Here is a 25,282-nt window from a genome sequence, read left to right as displayed (position 1 = left end):
TGAAGCATAGAGATTTAGAGTACCAGCAGAACCACTTTTTCAATCCTACTTAAGCACTCAAGGGCACTAATTAAAATACGAGCAATGATATGATACAAAATAATTCCTACCAGGCACAGTAACTCCCGCCTGTCTTCCCAACACTTTGGGAAGCTGAGACGGGAAGATCACTTGAGCCCAGCAGTTCCAGGCCAGCCTGGGCAACATGGCAAAACCCCGTCTCTATAAAAAATACAAAAATTAGCGGAGCCTGGTGGCATGTAGCTGTAGTCCCAGGTACTTGGGAGGCTGAGGTGGGAAGTTTGCTTTGAGCCCAGGAGGCTGGGTGCACTGCAGGCTGGGTGACAGTACAAGATCCTGTCTCCAAAAAAAAAAAAAAAAAAATATATATATATATATATATATATATATATATATATATATATGTAGACACACACATCTATATATACATCATACACATATTTTAACAAACCATTTAAGAATCTTTGGATCTTTGGTAACAGTTGCATTTCTGCAAAAAATGTTCTACTTTTTGAACTTTTTTTTACTATTTCATGATGCCCTTTATCTAAATTAGTCCACATGAATGAGCTTTTTCTGAAATTATGATCATTCAGTAATATCTAATACTATTGCCTTTTTTAAAGAAAATGAATATTTTGGTTACTTGGTTAACATTCTCTTTCAGGTGAAGTGTTTAACCGAGATAATATTTAGATTCACATTCCAAACCAAGCAAATATTGTTTTGAGGTCAAGTTATCCAGTTTAGTTATTTACACTGATCAAATTAGCTGAATGATCAATAAATCACTGGTTATGTGTTCTGACCTATTATGTGCCTATTTTGATGAACAAGTGATTGAACCATTGTATATAAGAATTATTTTCCAGATAATTGAGCCATTGGTCTGTTGTAAATCTGATCATTATATACTGAGACTAGTCAAGCAGCCAGACCCAAAACATCGTGCCAGTCAATGACCTTTGCTTCACTTCTGTACTTCCAGTAATAGTTGTGTAGCCTATGTGATCAATTGGTGTAGCATGTGGCTATTTTTGATAGAGGGTGTGCATGTGTGTGTGTGTGTGTGTGTGTGTGTGTGTGTGCGTGCGTCATCTAGGCAGAATTAAGTCAGGAATCTGAGTAGGAGTAAGAGTAGTAAAAGGTGCTCATTTGGTTGTGGCCACTCTTAATACCAAAATTCTCAATGTTAGTCACCTAGCATCCTCAAAATCCAGGTTCCTAACCAGTCATGCCCCGCTCTGGGCTCCTGCCTCATTGCTTGACATGCTTCAGCCACAAGGGCTTTTATTTCCATAAATCTGCCAAGGTACTTTTGCCCCTGCCAGTTTTGGTCTAGTTCAAAACTCCTCTTTCGGGTCTCACCTTAAATGCCTCTTCTTCAGAGGAGGTTTTCCAGATTCCATATTCCAAACTAACTCCACTCGCATTAATAATTTGATAACATTCTGTAAACTTTATGACATATATCAGTTAGTAAAAGTATCTCTAGGTAACTTTTATTTAATGTCTGTTCCCTACACACACACGATTGTTGTTGGTTCTGTAAGAACACAGACTGGGTCTGTTTTGTCCATTGCTATCTACCTGGTGCCTAGCACAGTGCATAAGTATTTCTTGAATAAATAAATGATTCTAACAGGGATCTTTAACTTACGACAACCTAAGGAATCATTGAGAATTACTTAATCTGTTTTCTACAGTGAAAATTATATCTTATGTGGGTCACATAAGGTCATATTCCCAAGGCTGTTTTCATCTCCAGATCATCCACTCTAAGGAAATGAAGATCATCTTTTACCAGAGTGCTTAACAGGGAAGAGTCTATTCTGTTTTGGATCTTCCACTATAAAGGCTGTTTGGACCTGGGTTTCTATCATGTTGGGGGGCCCTATGGTGTAGTGGTTAAGAGCCCAGTCTTTTAATTCTGCATTTGAATCCAGGGTCTTCCATTTCTGGTAGTGTGATACTGAACAATTACTTAGCTTTCTGGAGTGTCTGTAAACTCAGGTTAATAATACTTACCTCAAATGATTTTGTGAGAGTTAAATGAAGTACGGCATGTAAAGTGCTTACCTCTATGCCTGGTACATGGCAAATAATAAATGGTAGCTATTTGTCACTATTTTATTATTGAAGTCAGGGTCATTTTTATAATCTGACGTTGTGTTTATAGCCTTTTTGGCTGCCATGTTCTTTCTATGGCTCTGTATTCTTCAATTCTTTGACATTATGGGCAAGGTGCTATAATTTTCCCTGAAGCAACAGACTAAACAAGCTATTTTACACAAACATGGCTACTTCTGCACTTGCAGTGCAGCATTATCAAACATTCTTCCAGGTCACGAGGACCTCATATTATTTCCCCGTAATTTCATGAGGTTGCTTTGAAATTACAGAAAAGTATTTTAGCACACTTAAGATGTTGTACATCCATAAAACTTTCTTTTTAACAGTTGTGTGTATTTTAAAATTATTTTTCCTTTGAAGTTTTTACTTCCCTTGTCCTCTGTGTCTTATTACCCTCTTGTTTATCCAGCTTATCTGGTGCCCCTTTTTCTATATTATGTGCTGACTTATAATCTTCATTCTACCTATTAAATTATAGCTATTTCTCAAGATTCTTTCCTCAAATAGATTTTCTCCTCTCACTACTTAATTCCTCAGGAACCTCGTCCATTTCCAAAGTTTCATCTACCAGCCATCATCTTAGCAGATGGTTTCCAAGTGGTTGTCTCCAGCCTTGGCCACTTTTCTCAACTGCCACTTACATTTTCAATCGTTTGTGGAATCCCTCCACTAAGTTTCTCATTAGCAGCTTAAAGGCCCAAACTAAGTCCTCATTTTTCTCTGCAAAATTTCCCCCAACCACCATAAATGCACCTTCCTGAAATTAGTTTTGACATTTGCCATATCATTTGGGTCTGAAAGTTTAAAGTCAACTCTAATTACTTTTTCTTCCTCTACCATTATTTGTGTTACAAGTAATAGTTTCTTTCTCCATTCACTTATTCGTTCGTTCATCCATGTAATCAGTATTTATCAAATGGCTACAATGTTCCAGTCAATGTGCTATGTGCAAGAAATAGAGTGAAGAACAAAAAGCTTACAGGTACAAGTATTAATGGAGGTTATTGTCTGGTGGAAGAAGACAGACATTAATCACATTATTATATCAATGTATAAATAACTTACATTTTGAGAAGTGCTATGAAGGGAAGAACCCAAGAATTTGGATGTGATCTAGTCTGGAGGATCATGGAAGGCTTCCCGATGTTTGAACTGGATTCTGAAGGAAGAATAGGAGTTAAGTAGGGAAAGAGAAAAAGGATCATACTCCAGGCATGTGCAGAAGGAAAGCACTATCCTTACTATTCCGCCACACTGTCTTTCACTTTCTCAGAGAACAAAAAAGAGAAATGAAACAAAACTTGAGTTACGTAAGGAGTAAGCCATACAAGTGTTGAATATGATGATTTTAGATTTTAAACTAAAAACAGTGAAAAGGCATTGTGGATTTTTTGCAGAGAAATGGCATGATTATATTTATGTTTCGAAAATATCACTGTGGCTTCCAGGTGGAGAACAGATTGTGAGAGAGCAAAAGGGGCCTTTGTGTGGTCACTAAGTGGGCTTTGCAAGAGTTGAAACAAAAGATGATGGTAGTTTGAACCAAAATTGTTGTGGTAGAGATCTAAAGAATCAGCTTGAGTAGATAAATATGTAGGAGGTAAAATGTATTGGACTTGGTGATGGATTGCATGTGGGGGTGAAGGTAGAATGTGGCAATGAAGACACTCCCTGGATTTGGTTCTTTCAACAGATGCAAAGTACATTAGTCCATTCTCATACTGCTATGAAGACATACCTGAGACTGGGTAATTTATGAAGAAAAGAGGATTAATCAACTAGTGGTTCTGCAGGCTGTGCAGGCTTCTGCTTCTGGGGAGGCCTCAGGAAACTTACAATCATGGCAGAAGGCAAAGGGGAAGCAAGCACCTCTTCACATGGATGGCAGGAGAGAGAAAGAGAAAGGGGAGGTGTTACAGACTTTCAAACAACCAGATCTCATGAGAACTCTATCATAAGAACAGCAAAGGAGAAGTCTGCCCCCAAGATTCAATCACCTCCCATCAGGCCCCTCCTCCAACACTGGAAATTACAATTCAACATGAGATTTGGGTGGGGACAAAGAGCCAAACCATATTATTCCTCCCCTGGGCCCTGACAAATCTCATCTCCTTCTCACATTTCAAAGCACAATCATACCTTCCCAACAGTCTCCCGAAGTCCATAGTCTCACCTGAGACAAGGCAAGTCCCTTCCACCTATAAGCCTGTCAAATAAAAAACAAGTTAGTTATTTTTAAGATACAGTGGAGGTACAGGAATTGGATAAATGTTGCCATTCCAAAATGGAGTAATTGGCCAAAACACAAAGGGGCTATAGGCCCCACACAAGTCCCAAATCCAGCAGGGCACTCAGGATCTAATGCCAATTTTGTATCATGACTGATAGCACAACTTTGGAAACAACCTATATATCCACCAATAAGGGATTATTGAATAAATTATTGTTCATTCGTATAAAAATTATTTATTTGCTCTTATTTTATTTTGTGGGTATATAGTAGGTGTACAAATTTATGAGGTACATGAGAAGTTTTGATATGGGCATGCAACGTGAAATAAGCCCATTGTGGAGAATGGAGTAGCTATCCCCTTAAGCATTTATCCTTTGAGTTACAAACAATACGATTATACTTTTAAGTAATTTTAAAATGTACAATTAAGTTATTATTAACTATAGTCACCATATCAGGTTGTCAAACACTAGGTCTTATTCATTCTTTGTATTTTTTTATTTTTGGTACCTATTAACCATCCCTCACCTCTCTCCCAGCTCCCCACTACCCTTCCCAGCCTCTGGCAACCATCCTTCTACTCTCTGTGTCCATGACTTCAATTGTTTTCATTTTTAGATTCCACAAATAAGTGATAACATGTGATGTTTGTCTTTCTGTGACTGCCTTATTTTACTTAACATAATCCATCCATGTTGTTCCAAATGACTGGGCCTCATTCTTTTTAATGGCTGAATAGTACTGCATTGTGTACATGTTCCACATTTTCTTCACCCATTCATCAGTTGATGGACACTTACATTGCTCCCAAATCGTAGCTATTGTAAAGAGTGCTGCAACAAACATAGGAGTGCAGATATCTCTATGATGTACTGATTTCCTTCCTTTGGGGTATATACCCAGCAATGGGATTGCTGGATCGTATGGTAGCTCAATTTTTAGTTTCTCAGTAGCCTGCAAACTGTTCTCCATAGTGGCTATACTAATTTGCATTCCCACCAACAGTGTACAAGGGTTCCCTTTTCTCTACATCCTTACCAGCATTTGTTATTGCCTGTCTTTTGGATATAAGCCATTTTAACTGGGGTGAGATGCTATCTCATTATAATTTTGATTTGTATTTCTCTGATGATCAGTGATGTTGAGCACCTTTTCATATGCCTGTTTGCCATTTGTAAGTCTTCTTCTGAGAAATGTCTATTCAAATATTTTCCTTATTTTTTGGTTGGGTTATTTGATTTCTTCCTATAGAGTTGTTTGAGCTCCTTAGGTATTCTAGTTATTAATCCCTTGTCAGATAGGTAGTTTGCAGATTTTTTATCCCATTCTATGAGTTATCTCTTCACTTTATTGATTGTTTTTTCTGTGCAGAAGCTTAACTTGATGTGATCCCATTTGTCCATTTTTGCTTTAGTTGCCTGTGCTTGTGAGGTATTGTTCAAGAAATCTTTGCCAAGACCAGTGTCCTGGAGATTTTCCCATTGTTAGTCTTGTAGCAGTTTTATAGTTTGAGGTCTTAGATTTAAGTGTTTAATCCATTTTTATTTCATTTTTGTATATGGCAAGAGATAGGGGTTTAGCTTCATTCTTCTGCATATGGATATCGTTTCCCCAACACCATTTATTGAAGAGATTCCCTTTTACCTGGTGTATGTTATTGGCACCTTTGTTAAAAATGAGTTCACTGAGGTATCTGAGTTTGTTTCTGGGTTCTCTAGTCTGTCACATTAGTCTATGTATCTGCTTTTATGCCAGTAACAGCTCTGTAGTATAATTTGAAGTCAGATAATGTGACTCCTCTGGTTTTGTTCTTTTGGCATAGGATGCCTTTGGTGATTCTGGGTCTTTTGTGATTCCATATAAATTTTAGGATAGTTTTTCTTTTATTTCTGTGAAAAATGTCATTGCATTGAATCTGTAGATTGCTTTGTGTAGTATGGACAATTTAATAATATTGATTCTTCCATTCCATGAACATGGAATATCCTTTCATGTTTTGTGTCCTTTTCAATTTTTTCCATCAATTTTACAGTTTTCTTTGTAAAGATCTTTCACTTCTTTGGTTAATTCTTAGATATTTAATTTTATGTGTCTACTGTAAATGGGATTACTTTTTTATATCTTTTTCACATTGTTCACTGTTCACATATAAAAATGCTACAGATTTTTGTATGTTAATTTTGTATTCTGCAACTTTACTGAATTTTTTTTATCAGTTCTAATAGGTTTTTATGTGTGGAGTCTTTAAGTATTTACAAATATAATATAATATTATCTGCAAATAAGGATAATTTGACATTTTTCTTTCCAATTTGGAGGTCCTTTATATCTTTCTCTTGTCTGATCATTCTAGCTGGGACTTCAAGTACTATGTTAAATAACAGTGGTAACGGTGGGCATCTTTGTCATGTTCCAGATCCTAGAGGAAAGTTTCAGTTTCTCCCCATTCAGTATAATACTAGCTGTGGGTCTATAGTATATGGCTTTTATTATTAGGTATGTTCCTTCTATCCTCTGTTTTCTTCGGGTTTTTATCATGAAGGGATGTTGAATTTTTCAAATGCTTTTTTAGCATCTATTGAAATGATCATATGGTTCTAATCCTTCATCCTGTTGATATATCACATTGATTGATTTGTGTATGTCAAATCATCCTTGCATCCCAGGGATGAATCCCACTTGTCATGATGAATGATCTTTCTAATGTATTGTCTAATTCAGTTTCCAAGTATTTTATTGAGGATTTTTGCATTGATATACACCAGAGATATTTGCACGCAGTTTTGTTTGTTTTTTTTTTTTTTTAATGTCCTTGTAATGTGTAATACTGGCCTTGTAGAAAGAGTTTGGAGTATTCCCTCCTCCTCTATTTTTTGAAATAATTTGAGTAGGATTAATATTGGTTCTCCAATGTTTGGTAGAATCCATTAGTGAAGCTATCAGGTCCTAGGCTTTTCTTTACTGGGGGACTTTTTGTTACAGTTTCTATCTCATTACTTGTTATTGGTCTTTTTAGATTTGGGAGTTTTTCCTGGTTCAACATTAGTAGTTAGTATGTATCTAATAATTTTTACATTTCTTCTAGATTTTCCAATTTATTGGTTTATAGTTTCTTATAGTAGCCACTGTAGCAGGATGAGCCACAGACAAAACTCCTCGGACACTGAGTTAAAGAAGGAAGGGGTTTATTTGGCTGGGAGCATCAGCAAGACTCTTGTCTCAAGAGCCAAGCTCCACGAGTGAGCAATTCCTGTCCCTTTTTAGTGCTCACAGTTCTAAGGGGGTGCACATGAGAGGGTCGTGATCGACTGAGTAAGCAGGGGGTACGTAACAGGGGGCTGCATGCACCAGTAATTAGATCAGAACAAAACAGGATGGGGATTTTCACAGTGCTTTTCTATACAATGTCTGTAATCTATAGATAACATAACCGATTAGGTTAGGGGTCGATCTTTAAGTACCAGGCCCAGGGTGTGGCACCAGGCTGTCTGCCTGTGGATTTCATTTCTGCCTTTTAGTTTTTACTTTTTCTTTCTTTGGAGGCAGAAATTGGGCATAAGACAATATGAGGGGTGGTCTCCTCCCTCCACTAAAGACCCTTTAAGTTTCTGCAGAATCAGTCGTAATGTCTCCTTTTTCATTTCTGATTTTACTTATTTGGATCTTTTGTCTTTTTTTTCTTTGTATGGCTAAACATTTGTTAATTTTGTGTAACATTTTTCAAAGCCAAATTTTTGTTTCATTGATTTTTCGTATTTGTTTTTCATATCAATTTTATTTATTTCTGCTCTATTCTTTTTTTTTTTCTACAAAATTTGGGTTTGGTGCTCTTGCTTCTCTGTTTCTTTAAGATTCATCATTAGATTGTTTATTTGAAGTTTTTCTCTTTTTTGATGTAGGCACTTATAACTATTAACTTCTCTCTTAGTACTGCTTTTGCAGTATCCCATAGGTTTGGGTATGTTGTGTTTCCATTATCATTTGTTTCAAGAAATTTTTTCATTTTCTTCTTAATTTGTTCATTGAACCACTCATCATTCAGGAACATATTGCTTAATTTCCATATATTTGTATAGTTTCCAAAATTCCTTTTGTTATGAATTTCTAGTTTTATTCCATTGTGGTCAGGGAAGATGCTCGAAATTATTTCAATTATTTTTTTATGTTTTAATGCTTGCTATATGAGTTTTTTGTTGTTGTTGTTGTTGTTGTTTTTTGTCTGTTCTTGAGAATGATCCATGTGTTGAGGAAAAGAATATGTATTCTACAGCCATTAGATTAAATGTTCTGTAAATATCTAATAGGTCCATTTGGTATATATGTAGGCTTGTTATATGTAGTTTTTTATGGTCTATTCTTGAGAATGAGCCATGTGTTGAGGAAAAGAATATGTATTCTACAGCCATTCGATTAAATGTTCTATAAATATCTAACAGGTCCACTTGGTCTATAGTATAGATTAAGTCTGATGTTTCTTTGTTGATTTTCTGTCTGAAAGATCAGCCCAGTGCTGAAAGTGGGGTGTTGAAGTCTCCAGGTATTATTGTATCGGGGCCTCTCTCTTTAGCTCTAATAACATTTTCTTTATTTATCTGGGTGCTCCATGTTGGGTGCATGTATATTAAAATTATTATATTATTTTGCTGAATTGACCCCTTTATCACTGTATAGTCTCTTACAGTTTTTGTCTTGAAATCTATTTTTTCTGATATAAGATATAGCAACTCCTACTACTTTTTTGGTTTCCATTAGTGTGGAATATCTTTTTACATCCCTTAATTTTCAATCTGTGTGTCTTTACAGGTGAAGTGTGTTTTTTACAGCCAGCTGATCAATGGGTCTTGTTTCTTCATCCATTCAGCCAGTCTATGTCTTTTGATTGGAGAGTTTAGTGTATTTACATTCAATGTTATTGATAAGTAAGGACTTACTCCTGCCATTTTTGTTATTTATTTTCTGGTTGTTTTATGGTCTTGTCTTCCTTCCTTCCTTCTTTCTTTCCTTTTTGTGTTCCTTTAGTGAAGGCAGTTTTCTCTGGTGATATGATTTAGTTTCTTCCTTTTTATTTTTTTGTATATTCATTGTATTTTTTTTTTTGGTTTGAGTTTACCATTAGGTTTGCAAATAGTATCTTATAACCTATTATTTTAACCTGATGAGAACTTAACTCTCTTTGCATAAACATACAAGCAAAAAGAAAACTAATAAAAAACTTAATGTCTTAATTTATCCCCCCACTTTTTAACTTTTTGTTTCTATCTTATTGTACTATATCTTGAAAAGTTGTTGTAGCTGTTATTTTTCATTGATTCATTGCTAAGTCTTTCTACTTAGGCTAAGAGTAGTTTACATACCACAGTTACGGTGTTATCTGTGTATTTCTGTGTATTTACTGTTACAAGTGAGTTTTGTACCTTACATGATTATTTATCGTTCATCAATGTCCTTTTCTTTCTGATTGACATATTCTCTTTAGCATTTCTTACAGAATAGGTCTGATCTTGATGAAATACCTCAGTTTTTGTTTGTCTGGGAAAGTCTTTGTTCCTTTGTTTGTTTGTTTGTTTGTTTGTTTGTTTTTGAGACAGACTCTCACTCTGTTGCCCAGGCTAGAATGCAGTGGTGTGATCTCAGCTCACTGCAACCTCTGCCTCCCAGGTTCAAGTGATTCTTGTGCCTCAGCCTCTCAAGTAGCTGGGATTACAGCGTGCACCACCACACCCAGCTAATTTTTGTGTTTTCAGTAGAGACAAAATTTTGCCATGTTGGCCAGGCTGGTCTCGAACACCTGGCCTCAAGTGATCCATCTGCCTCAGCCTCCCAAAATGCTGAGATTACAGGCATGAGCCACCACTCCTGGCCTCTCCTTCATGTTTGAAGGATATTTTTGTCAGATATACTATTCTAGGTTAAAAGATTTTTTTCCTTCAGTTCTATAAATATGTCATGCCACTCTTTCCTAGCCTTTAAGATTTCCACTGAAAAGTCTGCTGGCAGATGTATTGGAACTCTATTGTATGTGATTTGTTTATTTTCTCTTGTTGCTTTTAGAATCTTTTCTTTATTTTTAACCTTTGGGGCTTTGATTATTAAGTACCTTGAGGTAGTCTTTTTGGGTTAAATCTACTTGGTGTTCTAAACCTTCTTGTACTTCGATATTGATATCTTTCTCTATGTTTGGGAAATTCTCTGTTACTATGTCTTTGCATAAACTTTCTATCCCTATCTCTTTTTCTGTCTCCTCTTTAAGGCCAATAACTCTTAGATTTGCCCATTCACGGCTTTGTTTTTAGATCCTGTAGGTGTACTTCATTGTTTTTTTTTTTTCTTTTTTCTGTTGTCTCCTCTCTCCATGTATTTTCAAATAGCCTGTTTCCAAGCTCACTAGTTCTTTCTTCTGCTTCATCAATTCTGCTATTAAAGAAATCTGATGAATTCTTCAGGATGTCAATTGCATTTTTCAGCTCCAGAATTTCTGCTTGATTCTTTTTAATTATTTCAATCTCTCTGTTAAATTTATCTAATATAATTCTGAATTCCTTCTCTGTGTTATCTTGAATTTCTTTATGTTTCCTCAACACAGTTATTTTGAATTCTCTGTCTGGAACTGTTTTTCTAGGATTGGTGCCTGATTTCTTATTTAGTTCATTTGGTGAAGTCATAGTTTCCTGGATAGTGTCGATGCTAGTAGATGTTCTTTGGGCATTGAAGAGTTAGGTATTTAGGTAGTCTTCACTGTGTGGGCTTATTTGTAGCCGTCCTTCTTGGGAAGGCTTTGCAGATATTTGAAAGGACTTGGGTATTGTGATGTAAGCTGAATCTGCTTTAGGGGCACCCCAATCCCTGTAACGCTGCGGTACTTGCAGACTCACAGAGGCACCACCTTGATGGTCTTGGACAGGATCTGGAAAAATTCTCTGGATTACCAAGCAGAGACTTGTCCTTTTCCCTTAATTTCTCCCAAACATATAGGATCTCTCTCCATTCTAAGCCACCTAAAGCTGGGGGATAGAGTGACAAGCACCCCTGTGGCCACTACCACTATGACTGTGCTGGGTGAGACCTAAAGCCAGCACAGCACTGGGTCTCACCCAAGGCCTGCCTGTTGCAACCACTCCATGGCTACTGCCTATGTTCACTGAAGGCCCTGGGACTTTACAACAAGCAGGTGGCAAAGCCAACCAGGCCTGTTTTCTTCCGTTTAGGGCAGTGAGGTCGCCCAGTTCCCAGGTGGGTCCAGAAGTGCCATCTGTCAGTTGGGTACTAGAGTAAAAAACCTTAGAAGTCTACCTGGTGTTCTGTTGTATTGAGGCTGAGCTGGCACTCAAACCACAAAATACAGTTCTTCCTTCCCATTTCCAAAAGCAGAGCAGCCTTACCTCATAGCCACCACCACCTCAGGCCAAGAGGGGTACTGCCAGATTTCTGTCAACGTTCCCTTAAGGCCCAGGGTCTCTTAAGTCAGCTTGTCATGAATGCTGCCTGGCCTGGGACTCACCCTTAAAGGCAGTGGGCTCCCCCTCTGGCACAAGGCAGGTCCAGAAATGCTATCCAAGAGTCCAGTCCTGGATCTGGGCACCCCAAGAGTACACTTGGTGCTCTGCTCCTCTGTGGCCATGCTGATACCTAAGGTGCAAGACAAAGTCCCCTTTACTTTTCCCTCTGCTTTTCTCAAGCAGAAGGAGTTTTGCCCTGTAGCTACCACATAATAATAAAATAAATATACATAACCGCTTTAAAAAATTAGAAAACTTTTTAATTACTCATATGAAATATCTCTAAAGCCTGTTGCTAAATAGAAAAGGCAAAGTGCAGAACAGCATATGTAATGTGTAGTCACTTGTGTACAAATAAAAGAAAGAAAAAATACACATAAATGTATACATTTGCTTGATGGGCATGTAAACAATCCCTGGCAGGATACACAAGCAAGTGTTAACAACTGGTTGCTGAATCTAAGAGGTAACTTTTCTCTGCTTATTTTTTTTATACTTTTAACTGTATGATTGTTTTACCTAGATCTTAAAAAATGCAATTTAAATTTAAAAGAAACAAAAGTAATTGCTAGCTAGCTGAACATAAAATTCCATCAAAATGATGGATGATTTATGTCCAAAAATTGCAGATATGTGAAAAATTACAAATGTCAGTTAAGAAAATTATGTTTCTGAAGCCTTTCTGATTGGTCAGTGGAATTTAATTTTGAACCCTTTTCGTCTCTTTCCTGGATAAGCCTCCTTTGCCTCACCCCCAGCCTCTCCACTGTACACACACAGTTGGTTCTCCATACAGCAACCAATGCGATCCTTTAATAAATGGAAGCCAAATGAGGTTTCTCTTCTGATTTAAAACACTCCTGTGACTCTGCATCTACTCAGAATAAAAATCAAAATCCTTACAATGGATATTTGGTGTTCCCTGAACCTGAAGTACTCTTCTCGCAGATATCTACCTGGTTAACTCCCTTACTTCATTCAGGTCTCTGTGAAAATGCCCTCTCAACAGAGTTACCTTGATACTTAAAATGGCACATTACACCATAGTCTACCCCTTACTTGTCTTTATTTTTTATAGCACTATATAACATATTCATAGGTGTATCACTTATCTGTTAATACTAATATATATATAAATTTATAATTTCTTATCTATGTCCCCATATTAGAACACAAGTTTCAATAGACCTGTATTCCACAACACTTAGAATAATGCCTAGAATATAATACGTGTTCGATAGATATTTGTTGCATTAAAGAATGGATGGACCCTCAGTGTTACGTTCCTCCTTTTAGAATGTTTTTTTCCCTCTGCTATATATATATATATACACACACACACACACACACACAAACCTACATATATATATACACATGCCATATACATGCCATATGTACACATGTACATGCCGTATACCTATATATGTTATTCACTTTTGTTATCCTCTACACAAGATTATAAGCTCCTAGAAGTCACAAACCATGTCTTCTGAAACACCTATTACATGACACATAATAAAACATTGCTAAATTGAGTTGAATTAAAACAATTCACAGTGATGATACCATATATGTATGACTTTTGTTATGACTACTGTTGGTGAGTAGAACTTTTAGACAATATCACACAGAATCAGAAAGTGGAAACCCACTAGCATTTGCTGATTATATTAAAATATTTCAGATTTTATCAGTGAATCAAAGTTATAGATATTATTATTTTTGTTTTGCCTCCAGCAGACCAATCTCTTATATGTGAGGAAGGTTGACCCAATTAATTTTGAATGAAAACTTCTAGTTTAATCTGGAACTTCAGTATAGAAACAACCTTAGCATGACTCAGATGAGCTAAGTGACTACTAAAGATGTGTTTTCATTATTTTCTCTTAGTTATATTGTGTTTTGAGGGTATCTGTTATTAATCTTCACATTTACATATTCTACTTAATTTTTAATTATAAGATGTCTTCTAGGTTTAGTAATTGGTTTAGGGTTTTGGAGAATGAATTTTACAAAAACCTGTTTTGTGAAACAGGTTTTCAAATGAGTAATGATAAGTAAATAACATATTAAACATCTATAAAATATTATTAATGCTATTCTTCAACCAATTCTCAGAGTATTGAACTTTCAAAGTTACTTTGCCACTTTCATCTACTTTAAGGATACTGTTTGTCAAACAAAAGGAGACACAATGCAAATTCTAATTTTAGATTTATTTTGTATTATTTATGTAAATTTCCTTAATGTGGAAATCAAAGTAAGTGTAATACCTTCTGGACTGATTAAAAATTAATGTGTGGAAGCCTGGGAGCCTAATTTAAAAGACCATCAGAAGGCTTGAATCAGTTAGCTATAGAGTCACAGCTTTAATGCATAAACTTGAATTATATTGCATTACTTATCATTGAGTAACAAAAATTGCCCTTATGAAGCACACAATGGCAGTCTGTTTTCCCGCTGAAAGATAGCAACACTCTCAAACACATTAGCAACTTGGGATATAACTGTGAAAACACTATAAACTCTGAAATATCCTCCTTTATATGTCAAGGTAGCTGAGAATTATCAACTAAGATTTCCCAGTTTAATATAAGATGTGAAATTAATTTGAGAGAGATGGGTGATTTCTATTTTTAAATACTTTTGGGAAAATCATAAAATAAATAATTCAAAAATAGTAAGTAGTTATTAACAAATTATAATATTATAATATTTTGTGTCATATTATAAAATAAAAGATGGCCAGGCATGGTGTTGCACACCCGAAATCTCAGCAATTTGGGAGGGCAGGGCAGTAGGATCACTTGAGACCAGGAGTTTAAGGCCAGCCTGAGCAATATACCAAGACGTCACCTCTCCAAAAAATTTTTAAAAACTAGCCAGGAATGGTGGCATGTACCTGTAGTCCCAGCTACTTGGGAGGCTAAAGCAGGAGGACAGTGTGAGCCCAGGAGTTTGAGGTTGCAGCAAGCTATGATGGCCCCTCTGCACTGCAAGCTGGGTGACAGAGTGAGACCCTGTCTCTAAATAAATAAATAAGCAAATGAAAAATAAAAGATATTATCCATGTGTTTTATTAAATCTCTAAAGTTCAGAACTTCTAAAAGATGAGGTCCCTATATACATAATTCTTTGAGAAAATTAGATATTTTTACAAATTATAATGGTTCCCGTTATTTCATATTTAAAATTATGTTAGTAGACAGAGAACTCATTTTCTCACTCTGGTATAACAAAGAATATAGTTTATCAAGTGCATTATTCATGAAGTTTGTGATTTGCCTCCTCTTATGATTTGAGAGAGTGGCTAAAGGCATGCTTTGCCAGGTTTCATTTACTTCATGTGGCCTCCCTTAAACTCTAGTGCATATACTAAGAGTTTACATATACATTTATCATTAAATTGACTCAGATATTGATACCAATCCAGAAGGTGAAGTAAATATACCTTTTAGAAATTCTAAAATTGTTATATAATTTAAATGGAGAGTTAAGCAGTCTTGCTTTCTTAAGCAAGATATTTCTTGATGAATTCTTAAATAAATTGTGATGATGTTAAATTGTGACATTAAATAAAAATCATTTTATTACTCATTACCTATGTTGAAAAATTCATATAAACCTACTTCCATTAGGTTGGTGAGAGAAACATCTTTTTCAAACTAAAATCTCTAAAATGTACAGTATTCATTCATAGAATTAAGGAACTACTCATCTAAGATTAACTTTACCTTGGTAAATATATAATAAACTTATTTATAAAAGAAGATAATTTTAAATTATGGCCTGATTTGAAATACAGGAGAGAACTAGAGGAGAGAGAGAGCGCAGAACTGAACAAATGAAAAGATTTGTGTTCAGATCACAGTTGATACAGCCAAGCTTAAATAATTGTCTCTCTTATGCCCTGTGCTACTCACCCCTAAAGTAGTAACATAGAGTGTCAGTGAATATCCAGGGGAAGAAATGTAGATTGCTGGGAATCATCTAAAATTAATAATCTGCCTTCCAGTAATTGAACTATAAAACTTGGAAAATGAGATAAAATTTTATTCACTTGAAACTCCATTATAAGAAATCATTTTATTTATTTTTTAAAAGCACTTTTTTTTTTACTATATTCCAGCTGATTTTTAACTCAAACTGCAGCATCTTTCTAATTCATCATGTAAATTCTGTCATAGTTATTTGGTCCATTTAACTTCTGTATATTTCTGTGTGTAAGTAATTCCACCAGTGAATCATGGGCAAGAAACATGAGCATCAAGACTCTTAGCTGACAAATAAGCACATTTGAAAAATTAATTTCAAGCCCTCTAAAGATCTTAGCATTTTAAGAAATGAATTTTGCCTACATTGAAAAGTTTTGATAATGTGATTGAACATACGTGTGTGTGTGTGTTTGTGTATGTAATGCTCATATATTCAAATAGTGGTATTTTAAAGCAGCTGTAACGCAAGAACTGTAATTCTATCTTATAATGTTTGAGAGAATCTAAATTGGGCCCAAAGAGAATTAGCAGTCTGGAGTACATATCATTTTCTTCTTAGAAAGCAACCACTTTCACTTTAGTAACGTAGAAATATTTAGAGTTGATGGGGTTTTTTACATGTATATTATAAAGTCAGTAAATATAGAATGTCATAGGTACGACTCTGGCCTGGCACAACCCAGAACATACTACTAATGTTGAAATATATGTGAATAGTGCCCTGCAGAGTTATGTAATGTGATGGCCCTAGACAGGCCATAGCAACTGGTAGTGTTTCACTAGATACAAATTAGCAATTAGCAAAGACATTGTCTTTTTGAGCTAAAAGGCTCGTAATAGTTATAATTTTGTCTGGACTTTGTTTTCAAGAGATCCCAATAGATGAGAATTGAATGAAGTGAATATCAAAGCCCATAGTATGTCATTACTGATATTGCAGGCCTTACAATTGCAAACATCAGCAGAAAATCTTACTAGCAATCTTTGGATAAGTAAGCCTTTCTCTTGGGTATAGCTTATACTTCCTGTATTGTACCTTTGTCTCTGAGAGTGTGTGATCTTATGAATGCAACAAGTATATGCCAAAAGCATTGTAATAGTAAAACCAGTTTTATCTTGAAACAATGATTTAAGTCATTAGTTAACTATTACTCAGTAAACTTTAGTTTCTTAGTATGTTTATAGCATTTTAAGCATCTTGCTTTTGTCTCAAATAATTATTAAAGATTCAATATAAATAACTTAATTAATTTAATGTAGGATTGTAGTTTAGAGCAGAGGATAAAATTTGTGATGTAAGAGCAGCATCTTATATCATAATCATTTTCTATACAAAATGCCTACAAATAGAATATTTGATTTTTTTTTTTTTTTTTTTTTTTTTTTTTTTTTTTTTTGAGACGGAGTCTCGCTCTGTCGCCCAGGCTGGAGTGCAGTGGCGCGATCTCGGCTCACTGCAAGCTCCGCCTCCCGGGTTCACGCCATTCTCCTGCCTCAGCCTCCCGAGTAGCTGGGACTACAGGCGCCCACAACCGCGCCCGGCTAATTTTTTTTTGTATTTTTAGTAGAGACGGGGTTTCACCGTGGTCTCGATCTCCTGACCTTGTGATCCGCCCGCCTCGGCCTCCCAAAGTGCTGGGATTACAGGCGTGAGCCACCGCGCCCGGCAGAATATTTGATTTTTAATCGAAAACACTATGATATGTTTCTGTGGTACAGGGAACCATCATTTTCAAGGTAGTACAACGTAGCAACTTTTCCCTGTTGTTCCCTTTATATATCTATTCTAGTGAAACTGAAAAGTGTACGTGCCCAGGAAACACTGTATAATACACAGGACTCAGTGCCCTGGCACATGTTGTTCCCTTTGCCCATAATACCTTCATCTCCATTCTGCCACTCCAGAGCCCTGCCCTTGCAGCAGAACTCAGCTCTGATACCCTCTTTTCATGGAGCTTCCTTGATTTCTTCAGTCTGAAGAGATTTACCTCTCCCCTGACTCTCATATTCTTTGTTTCTTGGTACCTCCCATTTTACAATTCTGCCTTCTGCTTTGGATTGTAGTTATCTGTATGCTTGTCTTTTCTTCCAACCACGATTCTGGCAAGTAGGGGTCTTTGTTTTTAATCTTTTACAATACCTAGACCATGGCAGGTACTAAATAATTTTTTGCAGAATAAATCATCAGGTTTCCCCTTTGTTAGTTTAGCCTGTTTTATGGTAGTTCATCTGACATATGTTTTATTTGGCATTTTAGTATATTGGGTTTTCCTGATAATTAGCTGACCTCTGCTATTTCCCTTATAACCCTGCTTAACACATTGAAATCTAAGGTCTCAGGAAAAAAACAGATGCCAGTAGTTTTACTTATGCACTTTCTTTAATTAAGGGAACAGTTCTAATTACTTTTTAAAATGCAAAAAAAAGGTTGGTTCTATTGGTAAATAGATAGGCAAGTACTTTCTCCAGGGCCATTTTCTTTCCCCAGTCACTTTGTGAGTTTGTCCTTGGACTGTATTTTCCATACAAAGTGAGCACAGTTTAATGTCCTCATTCAAGTTCCTAGCCATCTATCTCTCTGAAGTCCAAATTAGAAATAAGGTAAAAATCAGGCTGGGCGCGGTGGCTCTCACTTGTAATCTCAGCACTTTGGGAGGCCGAAGTGGGAGGATCAAGAGGTCAGGAGATAGAGACCAGCCTGGCCAACAGGGTGAAACCCCGTCTCTACTAAAATACAAAAAATTAGCTGGACATGTTGGCACACGCCTGTAGTCCTAGCTACTCAGGAGGCTGAAGCAGGGGAATCACTTGAACCTGGGGAGGAGAGGTTGTAGTGAGGCCAAGATTGTGCCACCGCACTCCAGCCTGGTGACAGAGCGAGGCTCTGTCTCAAAAAAAAAAAAAAAAAAGAAAAGAAATAAATAAGATAAAAATCAGAAATGAGAACACAGTGAATTTTAGAAGTTTTTGGGTTACATTTTTGTTTTTGAAGCATTAAGTCATCTTATTCTTTATCTTTTTTGTTTGGACCAATGGGTTTCTAAGAAATGTAAAGGATTTGAGAAAGTGAAGAGATTTAGCAACAAAAGTTATTAATGGAAGAAAACATTCCAAGTTGTCATTTCCTATGAAAGCTATTCTTCTATCAGTGGGTGGTCAGGTAATTACCAGAGTGGCCTTCAGAGAAGAACCTATATGCTGATGAATTCTTATGTGAAGGTCAGCGTAGTGGTTTGGGCGACTCTTTCTAATTCTGGCAATTCTTGTGAAGAGGTTTCTTTGTTCACCGCCAGTTAGGGGCACAGCAGCACTTTAGGAGGGGAAGCAGAATGCAAGCCATTAGTGCTAGACAAGCATGTGTCTGCTAATTACTCATTGGGTGTAAAATAAGTCAGCTTGGCCCACCTAGTCTCTTAGAAGTGACACAAGAGCCATTGTTGATGGGCTTGACGTGTGTTGCCTAGTTCATGCGTTTTGTGGCACCTGTCCTTGTTTCTTTCACTCCTCAAGTAAGAAGGCTCCTAGATAATGAAGTCAGGTTAATCTTTTGCTACTTAACAGTGTCTCAGTTTCACTTGAAGATTTGCCCAGCATTTAGAAGCTGTTGACACTGCCTCAGACACAGTACTAGGGATAGCAAAGTGCCACTACTAAGAATACCACAGGAGAATGGGAAAGATGCCAAATATAAGGAAGTGGCACTTGCCATTCTGTCTTTATTTCACAGTCTTCCACTCCATTTTTCCCAAACAATAGTCAATAGAAGCTAAAAAGCCTTGTTGCACTTTTCTCCCTGGCTCTGAACTCAAAGCAGAAGTGGATCATGGCTATGGAGAGTTTTTTCCATCTTGGCCAGTGAAGTGTCACTTAGCTGGATCCTTATCCCAAGTGTTAATTGACGCTGTTAACTTTTGACATGGATGCCAAGAAATAGTAATGAGGAAATGACACTCTGTTTATCTTGCACTTGGAGGTTTTATTTAGAGAACCATATGTTTCTTTAGCCAAAGGGCACTAAAGTAACGCTGCACTATTTAGTGTACTGCGAAAGATGAGTTTTTAGCAGGTCTCCTGATACCTTGTAGAAATTGTTATATATTTAAAAAGAGGAACTTTTTGTTGTTGTTGTTTGTTTGAGACGAAGTCTCACTCTGTTGCCCAGGTCAGAGTGCAATGGCACAGTCAGGGCTCACTACAGCCTCGACTTTCCAGGCTCAAGCGATCCATCTGCCTCCTCCCCACAAGAAGCTGGGACTACAGGCATGTGCCACCATGTTCAGCTAATTTTTTTGAATTTTGGTAGAAACAAGGTCTCGAGATGTTGCCCAAGCTGGTCTCAAACTCCTAAGCTCAAGCTGTACTCCTTCCTGGGCCTCCCAAAGTGCTGGAGTTTCAGGCACTGCACCTGGCCTAAAAGTGGAACTTTCCTTACTCAACAGAAGGATCAGACCTGGTGTTTAATATTAGCATATTTGTCATGAATTAAGTATGTATTTCCTACTCATAGAAATTTCTATAGAATTGAGTTATAATCCTTCTCTGAGTAATTAAAAGCAGCATGGTATCTTTGTGTATATTTTTACTTCTAATAAAATTATAATGTTAACTTAGTGCAGGTAGGTATATGTATAATGTGGCTATATAATTAAATAGGGATATGCATGTAAGCATTTTATATCTACCATGGCTTCTCCACCCACCTGTGTGACTTTTTATAAGTTATTTAACTTCTCTATGCCCAGTTTCCCATTTGTAAAGTGCTGGCCAGTAATGCCTATTTCATAGGATATTATAAGGATTAAATGAGTTAGAATATGTAATGCATTTAGAATTGTGCCTGAAACAATAAGCTCAGTAATATTAATCATTATTATTATATTACGTTATCAATTTTTAATTTTTATTTGCCTATTTTCTTAATGTATAACTACCAAACTATATTAGTTGGATTCAAACATTCTTGGTTGGTAATAAAGGCCCTAAAATAATGTTACACTTTTCTCCCCCTGTGGGACTTTTTTCCAGCTTGACAGAGAACAACATAAGAAGTCCTTGAGCAAACCAAGCAAGAGCAATGTAAAGTCAATGAAAATCTAAAAAGATATGTATGAAAAGATATTCAGGAAGTTAGGGACTATGTATAGTCAGCACAAGGCTATAGACTTTGGGTGATCTGGGTTATATGCTAGGGAAATCACTAAAATGCCCAAAACCTACCCTTAGAGTACACTACTAGCAAAGCAATGTTTTTTCCCCAACCACCTGCCACCCTACAAGAAATAACACAGCAGAATCAAGGTACACTGAAAAACAGACTGTGGCATGAATCTATCACCAAGCTTCCATTTAAATGGGAGAGCAAATATATGGATATGATGATTAACTCACTGCATGACCCTTAACACTTGTGATTGTATCATCTATAATATTTGGCATGAACAAATTCATCATCATCATTTATGAGCTTAGGATAAAGTAAACTTATCACCCACCAAGATCTGGAAGTAATGCTGGCATTGAAATGGTGCTCACCATCACCAGTTCTGCTGAACTAGCTATGGCTGGATGTCTGAAGATAGCAAAGCAACATGTCCTGGTGAAGCAAGCAGGAAAGTCAGAAGAAACACTCCAACAACACACAATAATCAACCTTAGATGGCTTAGTCTAATCATGGCATGTTAGAAGAGTGCTTTGTCTCTGGTAGTTAGTAGTGAAATGGTTCCACTTAAGCAAAGGGCAGAAGGAGGACTGATAATAACCAAGTCTTCAAGAAATCAATGATATTATTATAACAGGGACTTTATTATAGTCATACTCTCCACCAATGATTTTACCAGAAGAATCATATATTCTCTCTGCTGCCTTCCTTTCTGCGTCATCTCTTTTCTCTCATATTCAGTCCAACAAACATGTAATAAATAGCTGTTGCAGAAGTCTTCCCCATTTGGAATTTGTGTGTATCATCAGGCCTCTACTTGAGAATCTCACCTCAGTGGTGACCTCCTCTACATAACTACACATCTAGTTTCCTTGACTCATGTTGATGATGTTCCACCAAGAGGCCCATGTAGGCACCTCTCCAGCCATGGCCCTCGCTGTTCCAGCACTCTAGTGTCAGTCCTTGCCTTAGGCCTGCATCTTCCAACTAGAAATGTACTCTTCTCTACTAGTATATATGGACCCCTTTCCTCAAATCTCAAATCAAAAGTTACCCATTTTAGGAAGTCTTCATGAATACCGCTCCTCTCTGGTCCATTGTTTTGTTGTCCTGTATCGCCCATAGCATGCATCTTTTGCTGTTTTAGCTCACCCTTGTATATGGATAGCTCTCCATTGTACTTGTTACCTCAGGTATGTGTGAAACCTCATTGGACCCTAAGGACAGAGACCGATTCTGTCCACTATCACTTCCAACTACCTACCTACACACACACTTATCACCTGTATTCTGCTTGTTGAGGAGAATGAGTGGATAGGTTCATTTAATCCTCTTCAAACACATACAAGTATATAAAGAAAACTGATGTCTTTTAAAGTCGTTATTTCTTTAGAAATCCTCTAACAAAAGTTCATCTTGCTTTGCATAAGATTTATCATCCATTTCACTTTTATAACTAAGCTAATATACCATTTATGTTTAGTTTTGTTTCTTTTCACTAAATACATGTTTATATTTTTTCAGAGTCTTTTCAAAATTCAATTCAAGTGAATATACTTAGATTCTTTTGTTAACATATATATTAATACTAGATACCAATAAGAGAAAAGCCTTAGTGTTTAGGCAGAGGAGAATTTTCCAAATGTCAGTAAGTTGATTAAATGTTTTCAAGGCTTGTTGTAATTTGTTTTTGTGTTTTGTCTTGCTCTTTCTTTTTCCTTTTGATCTAGTACTGAAGTTACCGTTCTACATATGCTTTGTGTATAAATTAATTTAGCACTAACTACTTAGACTTCAGAATCACATCTGAGATCAGAAACAAGGGTTTGTTACTACCTCCTTTGTGGCTTATATTATCCGTTCTTGTAACTGGAGTCATCAAAATGATACATGAAGTGCATGTAGATCTTACCAAAAAATTCAGTGTCATTTTCACTCAGTAGCACCTATTAACAAGTTTCGTCACACCAGTTGGCCTCAGAGCAGAGCCCAGAAGAAAGCAGACACGTGGCAAACAGGATTTTAGTTGAAGGGAAATGACTGTGAAAGGTCATACCCACAGGCATGGGTAGGACACTCAAAGCCGCTGCTGCCAGCCAATGTTTGAAAAGTACCCCCAGTGGGCAATGGTGGGAGGGCGCTGAAGACAAGGCTCACCTTCGTCACAGTTTTGCCCTAATCCTTTTGTCCACTCATGTAATGTCTGTTTTTTTAAAGATGCAGGTCCTTTGTATTGTATAGGAGGTTTCGATATGCTATACCCTCTTAGGAACTGGTCTACCATTTCATGAAGTGCCAAAAACATAGTCAGGTACTGAGTTGTAAACGTCTGTGGTGCCTATGATCGAATGTATTTTTTTCCTGCATGATCATCCACTGTGGTGTTTGTAATTAGCAAAAAATGAGCCTGATTTGTTCTCCTTTGTAGAGCCAGGCCGAGGCCCACTACAAAGGAAGTAAACATGCCAAGAAGGTCAAAGCACTAGAGGCAACGAAAAATAAACCCAAAATGGTTTCTTCCAAGGACAGCGCAAAGGCTAATCCCAGCTGCTCCATCACTCCAATCACAGGCAACAACTCTGACAAATCAGGTCAATGACACTTTTTGTTCTTTACATTCTTTGTGTTTCTCCTGTTCACCTGCCCTGACCCCATTTTCCTGCCCTCAGTTGTTGCATGTTACTCTCCATGATTTGTTTTTGTGATATTAATATGTTTTCTTCACGGGAAGGATTATATGTTTGCACGGAACTTAAGCATTTGATACGTTTCCATTCCATGTTATTAAATATATACGTTTAAATATATATGTGTATATGTAAATATATATATGTATATATGCATGAAAATGAGTAGAAACTACTTGATCACAATGTGTTTAGACTAAAATCAGGAAATAGATCTAAAATACCTAGTTTATTACTTCTTTCTATTTATTTTATGTTTGTTTTTTACTATAGACTTTTTTAGTGAAGGACTCCTTAAACTTGTTTACTAATAGATATTTTTATGTTCTCTTACCTCAGTAAAAAGGAATTGAGGAGCCAAAGGGGGGAACTTTCTGAGAGAGTGGCATTACTAAATGAATCTGGAAATGTGCTTAGTAATAAAAGATGATGCTTTTTGAAGATCTTCCAAGTTCCCCTCAAAGTTACAAATGGACTTACATATTTTAAGGGAATGATTTCCAACGTATGAACTGATTAACAGAAGACCTTCATATATAAATGGAAATGGGTTACTAGGTGAAATGCCTCTGAAGAAGAGACTATATTTCATAGTCCCAGTGAATCGGTAGAATCTCTGAGTAGGTTCTTTCAGTGGAAAGAGAAAAAAAATCATTTTTGTAGCATGGATACCATGAAACTGAATGTTTAATAGGCTTCCACACTCTCACATCTGCCCCTCTGCGCCCATGACGGATATGTCATCTTGTTTCAGTGACTCTTTGAAGAACAGTCTCTGTTAAAGGAGACTAAGAGAATATGTCCCTTTCTCTTATGTTTGATGCTCTCTTTAGGGGCCTCCCTTTTGTGGGAAACATTTCTGATTCTCTTCTACTTCTCAAATCACTGGAGAATGTTAGAAGGAGACTTTAGACTGCTTTCCCATGACTTTTGGAGAAGATCCATTACTGTAAAAGGAAGATTCAGAAAACCTGTTCAAACAAAGAGACTATGGAAAAGGGGACCGTTATTGATTAGGCCCTGTAGATGCTGGCTCCAAAAGCCCTTTAGCCTAGAAGGATTGGCTAAGCTAAATTTGTTAATAAAGACTTTTTGTTCTTTGTACAATAGGATCACTAAATCATGTTAACTGATGAACAGATATAGTCATAAATGCCAGATTATTACAGAGCACATCTCCCTCTCTAAAGAACAAAGCCTTCTTACATATATTATGTAATTAGTCTTTAATCAATATCTATCAGGTATAATATCAAATATTACCTCTATTTTTCAAAATTGCAAACTGTGGTGAGATACACAATGTGGCAGTTATTTACTGGAGGCTACCCAGTGTTTGGAAGAGCAGGAGTCTGCTGACTTCTTGCCTGGTTTCGTTTAATGCAGGATATCACCGCCTCTATGGAACAATACTCTGCAAAAGTTTTGTTACCTAAATTATGCTCTTTACGTTCCAGCAAAACATATAAGTAAAATGATAAAACAATGGAGGTTAGTGTCACTTTCAGCTACTAGAACAGTTGGTAGGTACCATACATGTTACAACGTTGCTACTGAG

At 36.6% G+C, this 25,282-nt stretch overlaps 1 protein-coding gene across 11 annotated transcripts in view; it reads left to right on the top strand.

Annotated features, from left to right (window-relative positions):
- Positions 1 to 25,282, top strand: part of LOC105499530 (zinc finger protein 385B) — a 415,582-nt gene that overhangs the window by 352,059 nt on the left and 38,241 nt on the right. For all 11 annotated transcript variants that reach the window (XM_071073000.1, XM_011772116.3, XM_011772120.3 and 8 more), the window contains one exon: positions 23,466 to 23,628. In XM_071073000.1, the coding sequence (XP_070929101.1) occupies positions 23,466 to 23,628 (163 nt within the window). The remainder of the gene's footprint in view (positions 1 to 23,465; positions 23,629 to 25,282) is intronic.

Source organism: Macaca nemestrina, chromosome 11 (genome assembly GCF_043159975.1).
Source record: "Macaca nemestrina isolate mMacNem1 chromosome 11, mMacNem.hap1, whole genome shotgun sequence".
Taxonomy (NCBI): Eukaryota; Metazoa; Chordata; class Mammalia; order Primates; family Cercopithecidae; genus Macaca; species Macaca nemestrina.
Note: the sequence above shows the minus strand (reverse complement) of the source record. Positions and strands in the feature narration are given on the sequence as shown.